Source organism: Schistocerca cancellata, chromosome 1 (assembly GCF_023864275.1).
Source record: "Schistocerca cancellata isolate TAMUIC-IGC-003103 chromosome 1, iqSchCanc2.1, whole genome shotgun sequence".
Classification (NCBI taxonomy): Eukaryota; Metazoa; Arthropoda; class Insecta; order Orthoptera; family Acrididae; genus Schistocerca; species Schistocerca cancellata.
This window is the reverse complement of record NC_064626.1, coordinates 1191809817-1191825845: the sequence shown is the minus strand read 5'-3', so window position 1 is coordinate 1191825845 and position 16029 is coordinate 1191809817. Positions and strand designations below refer to the sequence as shown.

The following is a 16029-nucleotide window of genomic DNA, read 5'->3' as shown; positions in this document are numbered from 1 at the left end:
TAATTACTTATTAATTACAACTTCTTTAATGTCCTCTTGGTCAGGCAAAAGCATGGCAATCTAGCAGATCGTTTAATCTTACACTCTATATTTACATACTGTACAAATTACCCTTTGTGTGGTATTAATCGATCCTAGGTTGGTATAATTTCAAGTCTACAATAGTCCGTATACCTAATCGTTTTCCAAAGCTAGGATACTCTAAGCAATAAGCATTTGTGTGAGGTATACCAATGACTTTATATGGTCCATTATAAACAAACTTAAATTAAGAGATTTCATTGTCTATCTTGCTCGATTTCTCATGAGCTTTTACAAGTACTAAGTACTAAGTACTTAGTACAAGTACTAAGTCTCCGGTGGCAGGGGTAAAATACAGGGAGCGAAAGGCTATTTACAATTTGTACAGAAACCAGATGGCTGTTATAAGAGTCGAGGGACATGAAAGGGAAGCAGCGGTGGGGAAGGGAGTAAGACAGGGTTGTTGCCTCTCCCCGATGTTATTCAATCTGTATATTGAGCAAGCAGTAAAGGAAACAAAAGAAAATTTCGGAGTAGGTATTAAAATCCATGGAGAAGAAATAAAAACTTTGAGGTTCGCCGATGACATTGTAATTCTGTCAGAGACAGCAAAGGACTTGGAAGAGCAGTTGAATGGAATGGATGGTATCTTGAAGGGAGGATATAAGATGAACATCAACAAGAGCAAAACGAGGATAATGGAATGTAGTGGAATTAAGTCGGGTAAGGCTGAGGGAATTAGATTAGGAAATGAGACGCTTAAAGTAGTAAAGGAGTTTTGCTATTTGGGGAGTAAAATAACTGATGATGGTCGAAGTAGAGAGGATATAAAATGTAGACTGGCAATGGCAAGGAAAGCGTTTCTGAAGAAGAGGAATTTGTTAACATCAAGTATTGATTTGAGTGTCAGGAAGTCGTTTCTGAAAGTATTTGTATGGAGTGTAGCCATGTATGGAAGTGAAACATGGACGGTAAATAGTTTGGACAAGAAGAGAATAGAAGCTTTCGAAATGTGGTGCTACAGAAGAATGCTGAAGATTAGATGGGTAGATCACATAACTAATGAGGAAGTACTGAATAGGATTGGGGAGAAGAGAAGTTTGTGGCACAACTTGACCAGAAGAAGGGATCGGTTGGTAGGACATGTTCTGAGGCATCAAGGGATCACCAATTTAGTATTGGAGGGCAGCGTGGAGGGTAAAAATCGTAGGGGGAGACCAAGAGATGAATACACTAAGCAGATTCTGAAGGATGTAGGTTGCAGTAGGTACTGGGAGATGAAGAAGCTTGCACAGGATAGAGTAGCATGGAGAGCTGCATCAAACCAGTCTCAGGACTGAAGACCACAACAACAACAACAAGTCTCCGATTGCAAACTTAGCAAAACGCGCTTTAGCGTCATGACGACGTATGCGAGCATCGGCTTTTAGCTTCATTACTTCTCGCAAACGATCTTTTTTCACACCAATACTAATGTCAATCCGTGGAGGGAATTTGATTATCTCTTCCAATTCACTTTCTACACTTTTGTCAATGCCGAGATTCCTCACGTTACGGCAGTTCAAATTCATTTCTACGTCAATGTCATCCGGCCAGTTAACAATGTGTATAGGCTGGTATTGCCTATGCACACCGTCTCCTGCCTCGTCAAAACTAATTACTATTGCTTTATCTTGTGACGTGACGTACATGTCAAAGTTTTGCTTTCGCAATTAATCACTGCACGGTACTTTAATAGCCAATCTAACTCGATAATTACTTCCGTAGTTAAGTCTGGCACGACAACAAACTCTTGTTCAAATCGTGCCCCTCAGATCTCGAAGTTGACAAAAATCTGTTTTGTGAGCGGTTTACTGGCCTTCCCAGTAGCACCGATAATTTTCACTCCTGTTACTGGCATAACTACGATGCCAGGTCTGTCTTCCAGTAACTCAAATATTGTCCCAGATACAGCACTCAATTCTGCACTGGTGTCAATCAACACGTTTAGTTGTAGGTCGTGCATATTAACACACACTACTATCTGTCTACACTTGTCCTCGACTGTTTCTTTATTTTCCCACAGTAAATCCTCGTCTATATCCAGGTCATTCCAGAAAAACCATCCGGCTTTGATCCTAAATCCGGCTTATCTGGCGGCTTTTTCAGCCTCTGTTCACATACAGTGTTAATTTCAACACGTTTGTCCTGAGGCTTAGTCTGTAGCTTCGCCTCCAATACCGAAACCTTTTCCTGTAACTCGTCAAGTAGTGAGTGTTGCTTTGCTATCATTTCACTAATTGTCACCTTCGTTGATTCCTCTTTGGCCAGATTGATCTCATCCGCCAATCTACCTGGAGGAATGTGCCCAGTAGTTTCTGCAATTATTTCCTCTAGATCTGTGCAACCCACACTGCTATCGTCCGACTGTATAACGTCAGCCCTAACCTCATACACGCTGTAATATACGTGCTTTTCTACCAATCGTGTCCGGCTGCCACTAAAATTCTCGTAATCTTTCTCCTTAATACTTTCGCAATGTTTAAACTGGAGGTTTGCGTTGGATGGGTCGGTTACTTCTACCACTGAAACTTTCGGGAAGGTCTGCTGGTTAGGGCCAGAACTTTCCGTTACTACTTCAACATCTAACTCCTGCGGGACGAAACACGACGAATCTTGCTCGTGCTCCCCATTAACATAAACTTTTTCTGGTAAAGTCTTTCGGTTAGGGCCAGAACTTTCTATCATTTCACAAACACTATCTTCCTGCAGGACGAGACGCGGAAAATCCTGCACGCGCTCCCCATAAACACTTCTCCCATACAGGCCCCTATAATCTCTTAGTTCGTCGTATAAGTGACCGAACTGCCTTAACCAGACCTCATCCCTCTCTGCATCCCCTCGCTCGATGACGGACGTTTTATCCGACATCTTATCTTCTCTCAACACTTGTGAATCATTATTAAACTCAATCTCCAGCTCCGCTGTGGGTATTACAGCTGCCACTTTATAATCGATTTCCGGAACACTACTTAAATTGTTCTCACTGACAGTGAATGTACTTCCTACTGCCGTGTATACAGCTGATCTACTACTTGTGGGCGCACTCCTTTCTCCTAACACTGGCACACTCTCCCGCCGTTGATTATTCCACACGGAATTTTCATAACGACGACACCTGGGTTTTCTCCTGTTATTGGGCCGCCAAAATTTCTCCACGCCCGGTCGACCCCTCACCAGCGCGGCTAATGGTTTCCCTGTCTCGTCCCAGCAGATACGCTCCCCGGATGCTGCTGAGGCGGCTGATCACACCCTCTGGCGTTATTACTATTCTGCAAAGCCCGTATCACGCTAGTATGATACTGGTTTCCGTCATTCCTGTTATTATTTGCATTGTACCGATTGTCATTACGACCCAAACCACTAAGGTTATTGCTGCCAAGATTGCGGTATGCATTATTCCCATAGTTATCATTTTTGTGGTTGCTGTGGTACCTGTTGTTGTTACCACGGCCTCTACCACTGTCGCGATTATTGCGCCAATTGTCCTCGTCCTTAACTCTTTCCAGGAAATCATTGATTGTCCTGTAATTGCTTCCTACGTAGCATTTTGTATCATCTGGAAGCTTCTTGTAGAGTTCCCAGACTATTTCGGATTCCGTGCGGCGATCACGCAAATATTCCAACTTGCGGATCCAGCCTCACAAAACTCCTTCATCGAGCCACGCGAATTCGCATCGAAAGGCCTCGATACGACAAATTCGCGCCAGACACTTTGCTGTTTTTGCTCTGACCAGTATTCAGCCAGAAACAAATTTTTAAACTCGTCAAAAGTCAGGTTGGTAATGTTGAGGTTTAAGCCCCAACGCTTGGCATCACCAGCCAGCACATCAATAACCGCATTAATTTTTCTCTTATTAGTCCATGACCTGGATAAAACTCTTTCACAATTTTTAGTGAAATCCGTCGGGTGTATACTGCCTTTTTTCAAGGGGTGGAACCGCTACTCTTTCGTCAACAATTCCGAACTATGTGCACAGATTGGCACATAGCTCTGTTTTTCGTCAAGTTTCTTTTCTAATTCCGAAACTCTCGTAATTACTTGGCAAGTGGTTGTCGCAAGCGTTTCTACTTTCCTTTTTTTCTCTTAGCAGATATTAGCCTGCTTTATCACTTTAGCATCAACCTCGGACACTAAAGCCTTTAAAGTTTCCACCTTCTTTTGATCCTCTTTTTTTCACTAATTGAATTTGTTCCGTCACCTTACTCTCGATGATCGAAGCAACTGCTTCTCCTACACTTTTCTCGATTCTGCTAATTTCGGAATTAAAACGAGTATTTACGCTCGCAATTTCCGCCTGAACGCTTACCATTTCCTGTTTAAGATTACCGATTTTGGGATTAATTACAACAATATCTTCTTTCATTTTATCAACTTTTGTGTTAACAACTCCAAAATTGTTGTTAACAATAATAGCTTTGTTCTGATTGTCTAGCTTCCGTTCAATTTTTTCAGCCTGAGCTTCTTGCTTGGCAGCCTGAGCTTTAATTTCTGCTGATTGACTCTAGATTTCATTAATCAAAACATTCAATAAATCAGTTATATTCCCGGAAACTACCGGTTTTACTTCCGTAGCGGCTTCCTCTTTAATTGTCCCCCCGTATTCGTCATCAAGGGATTCAGATTTGATTTTCACTTCTGATTCCGAAACATTTTCTAAAGTTTGTAATTCCATTTCTGCTCTTTGTTGTGTTTCGGCGGTCGCGTCTTTCACGCTAGCCGCCTGCCCCTGAACAATGGGTACCGCGGTGCGCATTTCCCACTGTTCGATCGATTGTTCCTTATCCAACTCTACCAAATTTTGGTAATTGTTGCCTTCACTCATTTTAATAATTTTCAATATAAATAACAAATCTCAAGTATAATTAGGATTAGAACCACTACTTATTCTCGCTGACGTGACAGCCTGTTCGTAACCAGCACTTTGTTACGAGATTTGCACAATGCAAAATTCGTGTCCAGAACAACCTCAAAGTTGAAGATTGTCCTGTCACCAGGTCGCCACGTGTAACCTCCCACTTACTTATCGACCTTAATGACAGTGAAAAATTAAACCGCGTGTACCTAATGGAAATTTGGGAAAAGCAATCGTCACCGAAGTTAATCTGTTGGTAAAGAGGGAGGAAAGTGTTACATCTAAATGAAAGGAAAAATGCTAATGAAACAGGTGGAAATTAATTTTGAAAAGGGATAAAGTTAATAAAGAAAGTAAATGTGCGGCCGTTACGTTAACAATTAACTAGCGGTAATTAGATATTGAGATTTGGGGGAAATTACGGTCGCCAGTCCTAAGGACAATTAGTATAGTAACTGAAAAAGAAAGGTTATTACACATATAATTAGCACTAGAAGCGTGGCAACTGAAGGTTGACACGTGTAGTGTGAAAACTGGAAGTTTGTCAGAAGTAATAAATTTCGCTACACTCTGACTTAATTTAGCAAAAGAATTAATAAAACCGGAAAATCGAAAGTTAATTTAGTGACTGAAGTTAATAGTGAGCTTTCTTTCTGAAGCACATCGAAATTCAGTAAAATACGGTTAGTCTTGGACTACCTCAACAATCATTTCAAAAGCTACTTGAATCTACGCAATTTAGAAATAAGAGATTTAACTTTGAACTTGAATTAAATGATTCTGAACTATTAACAATAGTAAAATTTAGTACGTACCAAGCTGAGCTGCAGTCACAGGTAAGCTAAAATACGGTAACAAAACTCGCACTCTGAATTTGTGCTTGTGTAATCTGAATATTGTAGCCAGCTATGAATACCTTAACTGAACTTTGAAATTAAAGCAGTGAAATCGAATGATGCTGGCGTTTGAATTTCAACGACACTCGGGTTCATTCCGGAAAAGAAAGGGACCCTGCTTGGTAATGCAATTGGGACAATGAGCAATAAAGGTTCATGCTAAGTTGCTGTAATTTTGTGATGCAACAATTTTAAAAGTTTGAAAAGCTGAGGTCTGCCATACAGTTCTAAAACTTTACGTGCTTCCAGTCTTCCTTGTTGGTTGATTGAAGGTTTGAAGCCGTCGATCGAGGAGGTGGCGACAGTCACTCATTGTCGGCCGTCGCTGTTGCAGAAGCTGGATGTTGGCGCGCCTTCTTCTCGACACGGTCACCAGACGAAACGGGTTCTTGATGTGCGCCAGCTAATGCTTCCCGTCTCCGACACCATGTCAGAAACTGTCATTGCAAGTCAAGCACAATTACATGCTGCCAAACCCCGAAAGCGCAGCAACTCGCGGGAGCTTCACACAACACACCTGCTCCACTGCACCACCCCAGCCAGACTGTTTCTCTGCCCAGCCCGCGCTCCACGCGGCAGAGTTAACTCTACCAAAGATCCTAAACACTTTCGTTCTCCACACGACCTATCGATGTATTCATTCGATAGTATAGTTTTCCCTAGGCCAGACCCAGCGTATAAATACAAATAATATTCACAAAACAAACCAATTATACATCGACATAAATGCATATATATACAAATAGTAGAACAGTTACAATATACAAAGACACAGAAATGTTATAGCCTCAGGTAACAAAATAAGGAAAAAAATTTGCAGTGCAATAGGTGAAAATAGGAGGATATGCATTTCTGGCGTTACAAGTGGTAATGACTACCAAATCTTCCCATTAATTTGGTTTTACTTTATTCAAAAATTATAATGCCTTCTACTTTGTTGTATTTGTCTGTCACCCTCTCACTGGTAAATGAAGCTCCTTTCTAACTGAATATCATTAGGCTTTCTGCTTTTAGAGCTCCACAATATCTTAGCCCTCCATTGATTTCATGGCTGTTTGATTTCACGGCCATCTCATTCATATATTTGACTGCTGTCTCTGAAAAATTTGTGTTACACATATGGACCTCTACCTACATCATGCCAGTCAGTAATGTGAAGAACCTCATTAAACGGGCTGTCATTTGAGGACTAACGTAACAGCTGATATGCAACTTCCTGATAGCTATCCAGGCATGACCTACCATGATTATTGGAGTTGAGAGGTAGGAGTGAGGTACTGACGGAAGTGAAGCCGTGAGTCACGCTTGGGTAGCTCATTCGGCCAGTTGATAAGAGCAAAGAGCATTGCCCACGTTAGTGCACTGTGTCCTCCCCTCTCCACACACACACACACACACACACACACACACGCACGAAGTTGTTGGCTTCATTAAAACTTTGCTAATTTTAATAATCTCTCGATGACGATACAGACTTTCAGGGATGATAGAAGGGGGCAAATGCTTCATTTGGGAATTAGGAACCCAGGACAGTAAGTGACTGACAAAATTAAAAGTTAGATGTAAAAATTTGAAAATTTTTAATTTACCTGTGTTTTGGTGATGACAAGTCTAAATAGACATATTTTTGTAATAATTTTATATTTCTGCGCAATTTATAAAAGTGTGACATTCACATCATTCATTCAAAGTGACAGTTTCAGTTGGGTACAACATTATTGAACACAGTTTTGTCATTATGATCTCAGTCTTTGTGGTGTCCATATGATGCCACTGGTGACTGGGATATTCTCTTCAGTAGAAGAGATGTTTCGTACAGAAAACTTTGCTCATAGCCTCACAAAAAGGAGTGGGTCAAGATCAGAAAAGTCAGTTTATTAGGTAATACATATTATGATTTGTATATTCTCATATTCCACTGTCAGATATCACAATATGTTGCTTTCATAACTTTCAGTGCTGTTGTTTACCCCTTGTTTCAGAGTGATACTTTTGATCTTCTGTCTTCATGGGAAGATTATCATCTTTGTGGAATGATGCTTATTTTTGTGATAACCTACAGCTTGTTACAACAGTTGGATCGATGAGCGAAGGAAGTCCTTCTTCAGCTCTTAAATAAAATTTGGATAACTGGCGACTGTCCCAACTCATGGAAGGAATCTATTTTAATCCCAATTTTAAAACCAGGAAAGGATCGGACAGACCCTGGCAGTTATCTTTGTATTAACCTGACAGGCTGCGTAGGAAAGACACTGGAGTTTATGGTCATTCGGCACCTAGTTTGGGTTCTGGAAACCAGGTCCCTACCCAGTCCCTCCCAGTGTGGGTTCAGGAGGTATCACTCCACTTCAAATAACCTGACCCTGCTCAAAGCTGCAGTTCAACAAGCTTTTCTTCATAAGCAACACCTTATCAGTGTTTTCTTCGATTTGGTAAAGGCCTACTATACTACCTGGAGGCATAATATTTTGTCGCAGCTCCATCAGTGGGGATAATGTGGATGTCTATCGACCTTCATACGGTCCTTTTTCTCGGACAGATATTTTAGATACAGGGTTGGGAATGTCTTATCTGACCCTGTTAAGCAAGAGAATGGTGTCCCTCAAGGGAGTGTTTTAAGTGTCATGGCTTTTGCCATCGCAATCAATAACATTACAACCACAGTGTGACATCCAGTACTATGTTCCTTATTTGTGGACGACTTCTCCATCTTCTGCGCATCCTCCAGCCTCGCCACGGCTACTCGACAATTGCAACTGACTATCAGACAGTTGGAGGAATGGTCTCGCACCACAGGTTTTAAATTCTCATTAGAGAAAACAGTTTGTGTTGCTTTTAATCATTCCTGCTCTGTTTAATTTGCCCGTTTTAAAACTGGGGGACACCGATCTCACTTTTAAGGAAAAGGTGAAGTATCTGGGTCTTACCTTAGATGAAAAGTTAACATGGTTACCACACCTTAAAGAACTAAAACTGAGATGTCTCAAGGCCTTAAACATCCTTAAATGTGTTAGTCATAGGTATTGGGGAGCCGACAGAGCATGTGTGCTCTAACTTGATAAGGCCCTTGTGCGACCCTGCCGTGAATTCGAATGCCAGATTTATGGGTCAGCAAGGCCTTCATACCTTAAAATGCTGGATGCAGTTCGCTGCTAGGGTATTAGGCTGTCTACAGGGGCCAATCGCACGAGCCTGGTTGTTACTGTGTGTGCAGAGGCTGGTGAGCCACCACTGTCTATTCGACGTCTTCTTCTCATGGTATGCCAAGCATATAGGGCTTTGTCGTTCCTACATCGCCAGCATCCAGTTACGTTGTTTAGCTGTCACTGGAATGGCTGTTCAATCATCGACCACAAGCCATTTGGGATCCATGCAAGGTAGAGCCTTGAATTATTACAGGTCAGGGGGCATTAAGATCCAAAGCCAAGGGTGGAGTAGGGCATCCCCCTGGCTACTACCAGGGCTCGGATTGCTTTTAGAACTGACTGCTTACCAGAAGCATTGTACTCCAGACCATGTTTTTAAAATTAAATTTAATTAAATTTTATGTAGCACTCAGATTTTATTACCATCTACATGGATGATTCTAAACAGGGAGATATTTTCAGTTGTTCTGTCGTGTTCCCCGACACTGTCCTCAGGATAGGGCTCCCAGAGCAGTTTTCAGTTTATTACACAGAATTGTGTGCTCTGTCCTTAGTGCAATGGTGCAGATGAGATGGCGGCATGACAAAAAATTTATCATCTGCTCCAATTCTCAAAGTGCCCTTCTCGCTGTTGTACAGATGTACCCACCAGATTGGGTGGTGCAACAAGTGCAGGATGCTGTCCTACTTGCCTACTAGCAAAACAAAGAAATCATTTTTGGCTGGGTTCCAGGGCACACAGGCATCCAGGGAAACGAACTTGGTGATACTGCTGCTAAGGAGGCTTGCTCCCTTCCTCCTCCTGTCAGCTGTTCAGTCCCTCTGCAGGCTGCCACTTCATTTGTGACCAGGAAGGCCATATGTTGGTGGGAGTCCCAGTGGCTGGAAGTGAGGAACAATAAACTATGTTCTATCAAAATTTCAGTGTGACCATGGATCACCTCCTTCCGCTGTGACGGTGTGAAGAAGTAGCCCCTACTCAGCATAGAGTGGGACACTGCCCACTGACACACAGCTTCCTCTTACGTCAGGAGTAGCCCCCAGTATGTCAGAGATGTGGGACACAGCTATCAGTGCTACATCTTTTAACCAAGTGTGTTCTGTATGACGACCTGAGGGTTGAACTGGGTCTCCCACAGGATCTTCCCTCAATTGTAACTGATAACGAAGTGAGTATTGTTTGTGTCTTAAAATTTTGTGCGGTGTCTGGAATTCTTCCCAAAATACTTGATTTGCACTCTTAATGTGTCACAGAGTGGCTGGGTCACATATTATTTCTAATTCGTCATCCAGCCACGCTTATTTGTCCCTTTCTTGACAGCATCTTTACAGGTACAGGTATTTTCTCAATGATTTTGTTTAGTTATCCCGCTATGCCCTACTGGGGTTTTATTACGGGCTTTTCTGAACTCACCTTCCTGGTGTTGCTTTACGTTTCCTGTGGTGGGATTTTCAGTTTATTGATCTCCTTCCATATTTTATGAAAATCTTCTTCGATATAACATTAATGCAAGGGCGCTGATGACCTAGCTGTTTAGTGCCCTCCACCATAAAGAATAATAATAATAATAATGTTCTTGGAAAGAGGATAAAAGAAAAATGGGAGTTATGTAATGCCCATTCTAGTGAAAGGCTAGGAATTTTTTTGCTATTAAAATTTCAATGTTGAAATATTCAAAAGAACTTAGAAAGCAATGTCAAAGAGTAACTTGGATTAATTCTCAAGATTGTGTTATGATCATGTTTTAATATAAGTTTCACATCATAGGAACTTCTTTAAGTATCAGCGTTAAAATGTCCAGATATTATAATTTGCATTAAATGATTGATTTCAGGTATTGAAGAATGTGAGAAGATATAGTAGTTTTTAACTGCTTTTTCAGTTTCTTGACATTGCTGTTGTAGGTATCCTATTTTACTACTGTGGCAAAACTATGTTTTTAGAAGTTTGAGTTGTTTGTAACTGTGAGACAAATGTGAAAAATGTACATTCCACAAATGTTCAAATGTTCTTTTGTGCTATGATGAAAACAGTGTCCTTCCTCCACTCACCCACCCACTTCCTGCCCCCTTATTAATATAACTTGTTTGCAAGGTACAGAATTTTATAAGTATATTATTCATTTCTATAGTAGGTCTGTTTCACTTATTGCCAGCTTGCCACCATAAAATCAAACTTGAGCAAATCGGTGGGTGGCAGTGGAGCCATCAACCGACACCTTGGTGCCACAGCTAACTCGCATAGAGGTGGAGGAGCCAATCATCATCGCTCTCAGCACCAGCAAACACAGTCACAGCGATTCCCACCGCTTCACTCTCAGAACTATTGGCATCACGGTCAGAACACGCAGCCACACAGGAATGGGTTAGTGCTAATTTGCCGTTACCTTTCTAATAAGTGATGTGAAAACATGTAAACGGAAGAGAAACCTGTATATGTACCATAAGTACAGACGCCATAATGTATTAACTGCACTTCATTTGTAGTCACTAAAATATTCTATTCTTTCTTTTTTTTAAGGGCGGAGTATGTTTCTCATCGATATGGACCTGCTGGTGCGGGTAGATTGGAGAAGGAGACACATGTAGTTGGGCGTCCAGTTCCTACACTTCCAAATCTTCGCAGTAGTGCCTCTAGCGGCTATTCGTATTCTAACAGCAATGGAAACAACCATCGCCGTAATGTGCACTATAACTCAAATGGGAATGTCCATTATTATAGGGGTGGTAAAGACGAAAGTGGAGAGAACAGAAGATACAGAGGAGGCAGTGGAAGAGGAAGCAGAGAATCTCGAGAGTCAAAACAATGAAGCTTTAAAGATTTTTGTTGAATTATACCATGCATTTACATTTTTTGACAGACAGTTCATTGTTTCAGAATTTACATATTTTCATGACTTCTTTTTGTTAAAACTTTGTTCAGTTCTAGATTTTAAATTCTGATTCTTCGCATACAGTACATATAATTTGATCTGTATTTTCTGCTTCATTCTGACAAAATGTGCAATACTTTATAAATTGTAAGTATATTTTATAAATGTTGCTTTGCACTGGAAGTCTTACAAACATAACAGTATTCAAGTTTTTCTTACTTGCTTCAGTAATGTTGTATGTGAAGAGGAAAGATATTTTTGAATTTATATACTTCACTTTCACTATTGAAGGTGGTTAAGTGCTTATATTAATATTATTCCGATATCAACACATCAAATTTGTATCTTGTTGACACTTCACATATTTGGAGATTCAATAATTTATCAGCTGAAGAGTATAAGTTAAAGTTTTTATATTGTGAGTTCATCATCTTATTTTAGTCATACACCCAAAATATGTATAAAGCCTAACAGTCTGACAATTAATATTCAGTGTGTTCAATTCTTATGTACGCCAGGGTAATTACAGCTCCCTGAAGGTGCCTTCTGTTTCACTTCATGGATTTATTGGGTGGCGTGAACAGTGTTAAATGGAAGCACTGTATTGCCTTATCAGTATCAAAAATCAAACATGGAAGTGGAAAACCTTGTTGAGTTACTTTAAAAATGTTTAATGGCATTAGGGCATTTGTCTTACATTACCATTTTTTAATTTTATTTTGTGAAGATAAATTCAAAATATGATGTTGCCTCAGTGTGCAACAGGTGAAAAGAAGGGGCATTTTAATGGAGCTCATGCTGATTGTATCAGGAAGTACCTTGCCTAAGGTCTTCCATGAGAATTCTGCAACTTGTATCAACACACTATGAATTGATATGACAGTTGATTGAAAGTATTTTCACATGCTTCTGACTTCCATAATTTCTTGTCTTTGTCTCAGATATGCCTTCTCTTTCAATCAGATCAGTTGATAAATGGTTTACACAATGAGGAGCTAGTTTTCTTATGGTAAGCATACTCTTAGAAAATAAGCATGTCTTTCATTTTTTAAAAGAAAGTTATGTAGGTTTTACTTTGAAGGCTGATTGTATGTCTGTTACCAATCGTTATTAGCTTCTAAACACCTATGCTGCTGTGGTTATTAGAAATCAATGTGTTTTATAATGGGTATAAATGACTGTACTAGCTGAATAGCATGTCTTGTATGTTTCCCATTTACTTATTGGGACCGCAAATATTCCCAAGTAAAAAAAGTAAAAGAACGTGCTCACAAGTGCAATCTGTCTGTATGGAAAGAAAAAAACACACAATTCTCAGTTGTTCACTAAATTAGTACAGGAGCAACACGGTGTAGTTGCGTGTACATAATAGAAACAGTAGAATCACAAATCTGTGTAGATTAAAAGGCTGTCCTTAATTGAAACATTTTTAGTATGGTCTGCTCAGAAACAAAATGTACACACAATTTGTGTATTTTTAAATAGAATTAAAAAGTATATATTGAATATAATAGAGGGAAACATCCCATGTGGGAAAAATATATCAAAAAACAAAGATGATGTCACTTACCAACGCTTTCGTTTGGTAAGTTACATCATCTTTGTTTTTAAAAGTATATATTGAGCAGCATATGAATATATTCGAGAAAATGAACTGAAGGTTAGTTAATTTTTTGCTGTTATTTCATAACTACTCACTGTATTGAAGGAATTTTTTTCTTTTTACACATATTACCAATATCTCTTTCGTACTGTTCCCTTTATAATAGAACACTATTATAGATAAAAGTGTGGATGTTAAAATCTGAATGGGAAGTGGGGAAATATATGGAATTTAAATCTTTACGTAAATGTTACCATTAGTATTTATCTTATTGCTAATACTGTGAATTACTTCTGGTGTAGGAAGCAGTTTTGTGGTGTTTTGTATCCTGTATCCTGTTTTTTTTTTTATTTCTTTACATAGAAGTAAATGTAAACTGTATAGGCAAACTGTGCAGACTTTTTTAGCTATTTCACAGGTGCTGCAATGCCCACTTACGTGGCATGGTGCTAGATAATGCAATAAGCTGATAGAGATTCAGTGCAATAAAAGCAGTGAAATTGCCATAAAAGATCAGTAAAATTTCATTTTAATGTATTTTAAGTGCTCCACCTCATACTCATGTGAATAGATACAAAGACAGTCATTGTTGAGCTATGGTGAAGGATGATGAAGTATCCATATTCTTCAAACTAACAGTTTTACATGTTATTGGCTTGGTTCCTGTGGATGTACACAGACGCTTGTAACTGAAACTTTCTTTTTGACACCTACCCAGTATTCAGAAAGCAGATTGAAATGTGACTTGGTTTCCTTCCTTTGAAGCATTTGTGAAATTTTACATTAAAAACTACTACAATATTTCTGATTTTTAATTTTGTGTTAGTGTGGTTGCGAGAGGAAAAGAAATTTAGGAACTAAAGTTTCTTGTAAATATGATACTTGCTACATGACCATGTCAGGGCCGCTGGCAAAAGTTTTCCTTTGGCATTGAGTAGTTAAAATAAATATTGATTATTTAACAGTTAGCAACTTGGCTTAGGCTCTACAATATCACAGGTTAAAAGAAGAGGCTGCAACCTCCACTGCTGCTTTACTAAAAGAAAAGTATGAAGTATGTTGTTCAAAAATGTAGTTGCAACTGAAGTAATTCCTGTTACTGAAGAAAGTAATGAGAATATCCATCACAATATTATTTCCACTTCATTGTTTTCAGAAATACCCCTTATTGCAGTTATTAAGATGCTGAAACTGACAAGTTGGCATAAATTACAGTTCCCAGCTGCATTTGTAATTTACAAATAGTTTCATTTGTAAAATTTTATGAATTGGGGCAGTCACTGTTCTCTTATGTCCATAATATGTATGAAATGCCAATACTGAATTATTCTAAGGAGCACTTAAAATGTGAGCACTGTTCTACATTTGAATATGGATATTTTGTATGCCTCTGTCAAAATGTTATTTAAATGAGGTATTACATCTGTAATTCACAAAATGTTAGTCCTTAAATGGTATCTGGAGTGGAAAGAGAATAATCACACTGTAAGGGAGTTTTCACTGTGCTTTTATCTTTCTCTTACAGTACCATTATAGAATAAAGTTTGTGTATTTTTCAGTAGCTTTTAAGTTTTATCATCTTAGAGATACTGAATTCTGTGTACAGCTGTCATTTATAAAATTCTGAGACATATTTACTTGTATTGCATGCAGAAAATACCTTCAAAATATTTAGGATGTATACAGAAAATGGCTAATTATTATTAACCACGGAAAATAATTCTTGAGCATCTTTATCTTTCTTCGATCTCCAGTTTCTTGGCTATATAATATTTTAAAACAAGTTTGTCAGCTTTGAGCAGTAGGCATTAAAAAGTATGCATAAGGTGGTAGATATGTCATACTTAATTGCATTTACTTGTGAAAATACTCAAAGTAGACTTTAAGGGCCAGACTTAACTTCCATTGCATATGGGTAAATAGAACGTAAATAACAGAGTACATGAGTGTCCTGGCTTTAATGTGATGAAATATAGGTGATACATTATGGAATTGTTACAAATTTTAATCTCTGAGGCAAGTTGCATTATATAAAGGCTGATTTTTCTTTTATTTCTCAGTTATTACATTGCATTAGATTGTATTTATATATGTATAAATATGTATTTTGTTTAATATTTTATGTAATGCTCCTGCAAAATAAATGTTCCATTGATCAATTTTACATTTCTTGTTTCTGCCAGACTGGAAAACTCTACGTGAGTAGATAGTAAAAATGAATGATAATGGTTCCTGGGATGGGAATGAATGTTTAATTAGTAACTAAAAACTTCTTCAGAAGAAATAGAAAAATTGGAAAATTATAAGATGTAATGTTCTGAAGGAAGAAAGTACCTCCAAACCCTGCCATAGTAGCAGTATAATCACGTATCCTTGAGGGTGGTGATATAAACCATGTACACTACACATTTCATGGGAGCATGTGGGCCAAAGCTATTTGGTCATGGAACAAGTCACCAAGTAGTTAGCAGAATGCTGGTTAGGGAACTTGTAAACAAAAGTAACTAAAGAATTAACAAAACATGGTAGCATTGAGAGAATGTGAATAAATAACACATTACGGAGAGAAGTTCTCAACGGCGGAAGGATTTCCTG

General features: G+C 38.9%; 1 protein-coding gene across 4 annotated transcripts in view; it reads left to right on the top strand.

Annotated features, from left to right (window-relative positions):
- LOC126094478 (uncharacterized) overlaps nt 1-15598 on the top strand; it is an 81300-nt gene extending 65702 nt beyond the window's left edge. For all 4 annotated transcript variants that reach the window (XM_049908874.1, XM_049908881.1, XM_049908891.1 and 1 more), the window contains 2 exons: nt 11115-11323; nt 11480-15598. In XM_049908874.1, the coding sequence (XP_049764831.1) occupies nt 11115-11323; nt 11480-11768 (498 nt within the window). In that variant the 3' untranslated portion in view covers nt 11769-15598. The remainder of the gene's footprint in view (nt 1-11114; nt 11324-11479) is intronic.
- Nucleotides 15599-16029: the final 431 nt, after the last annotated feature.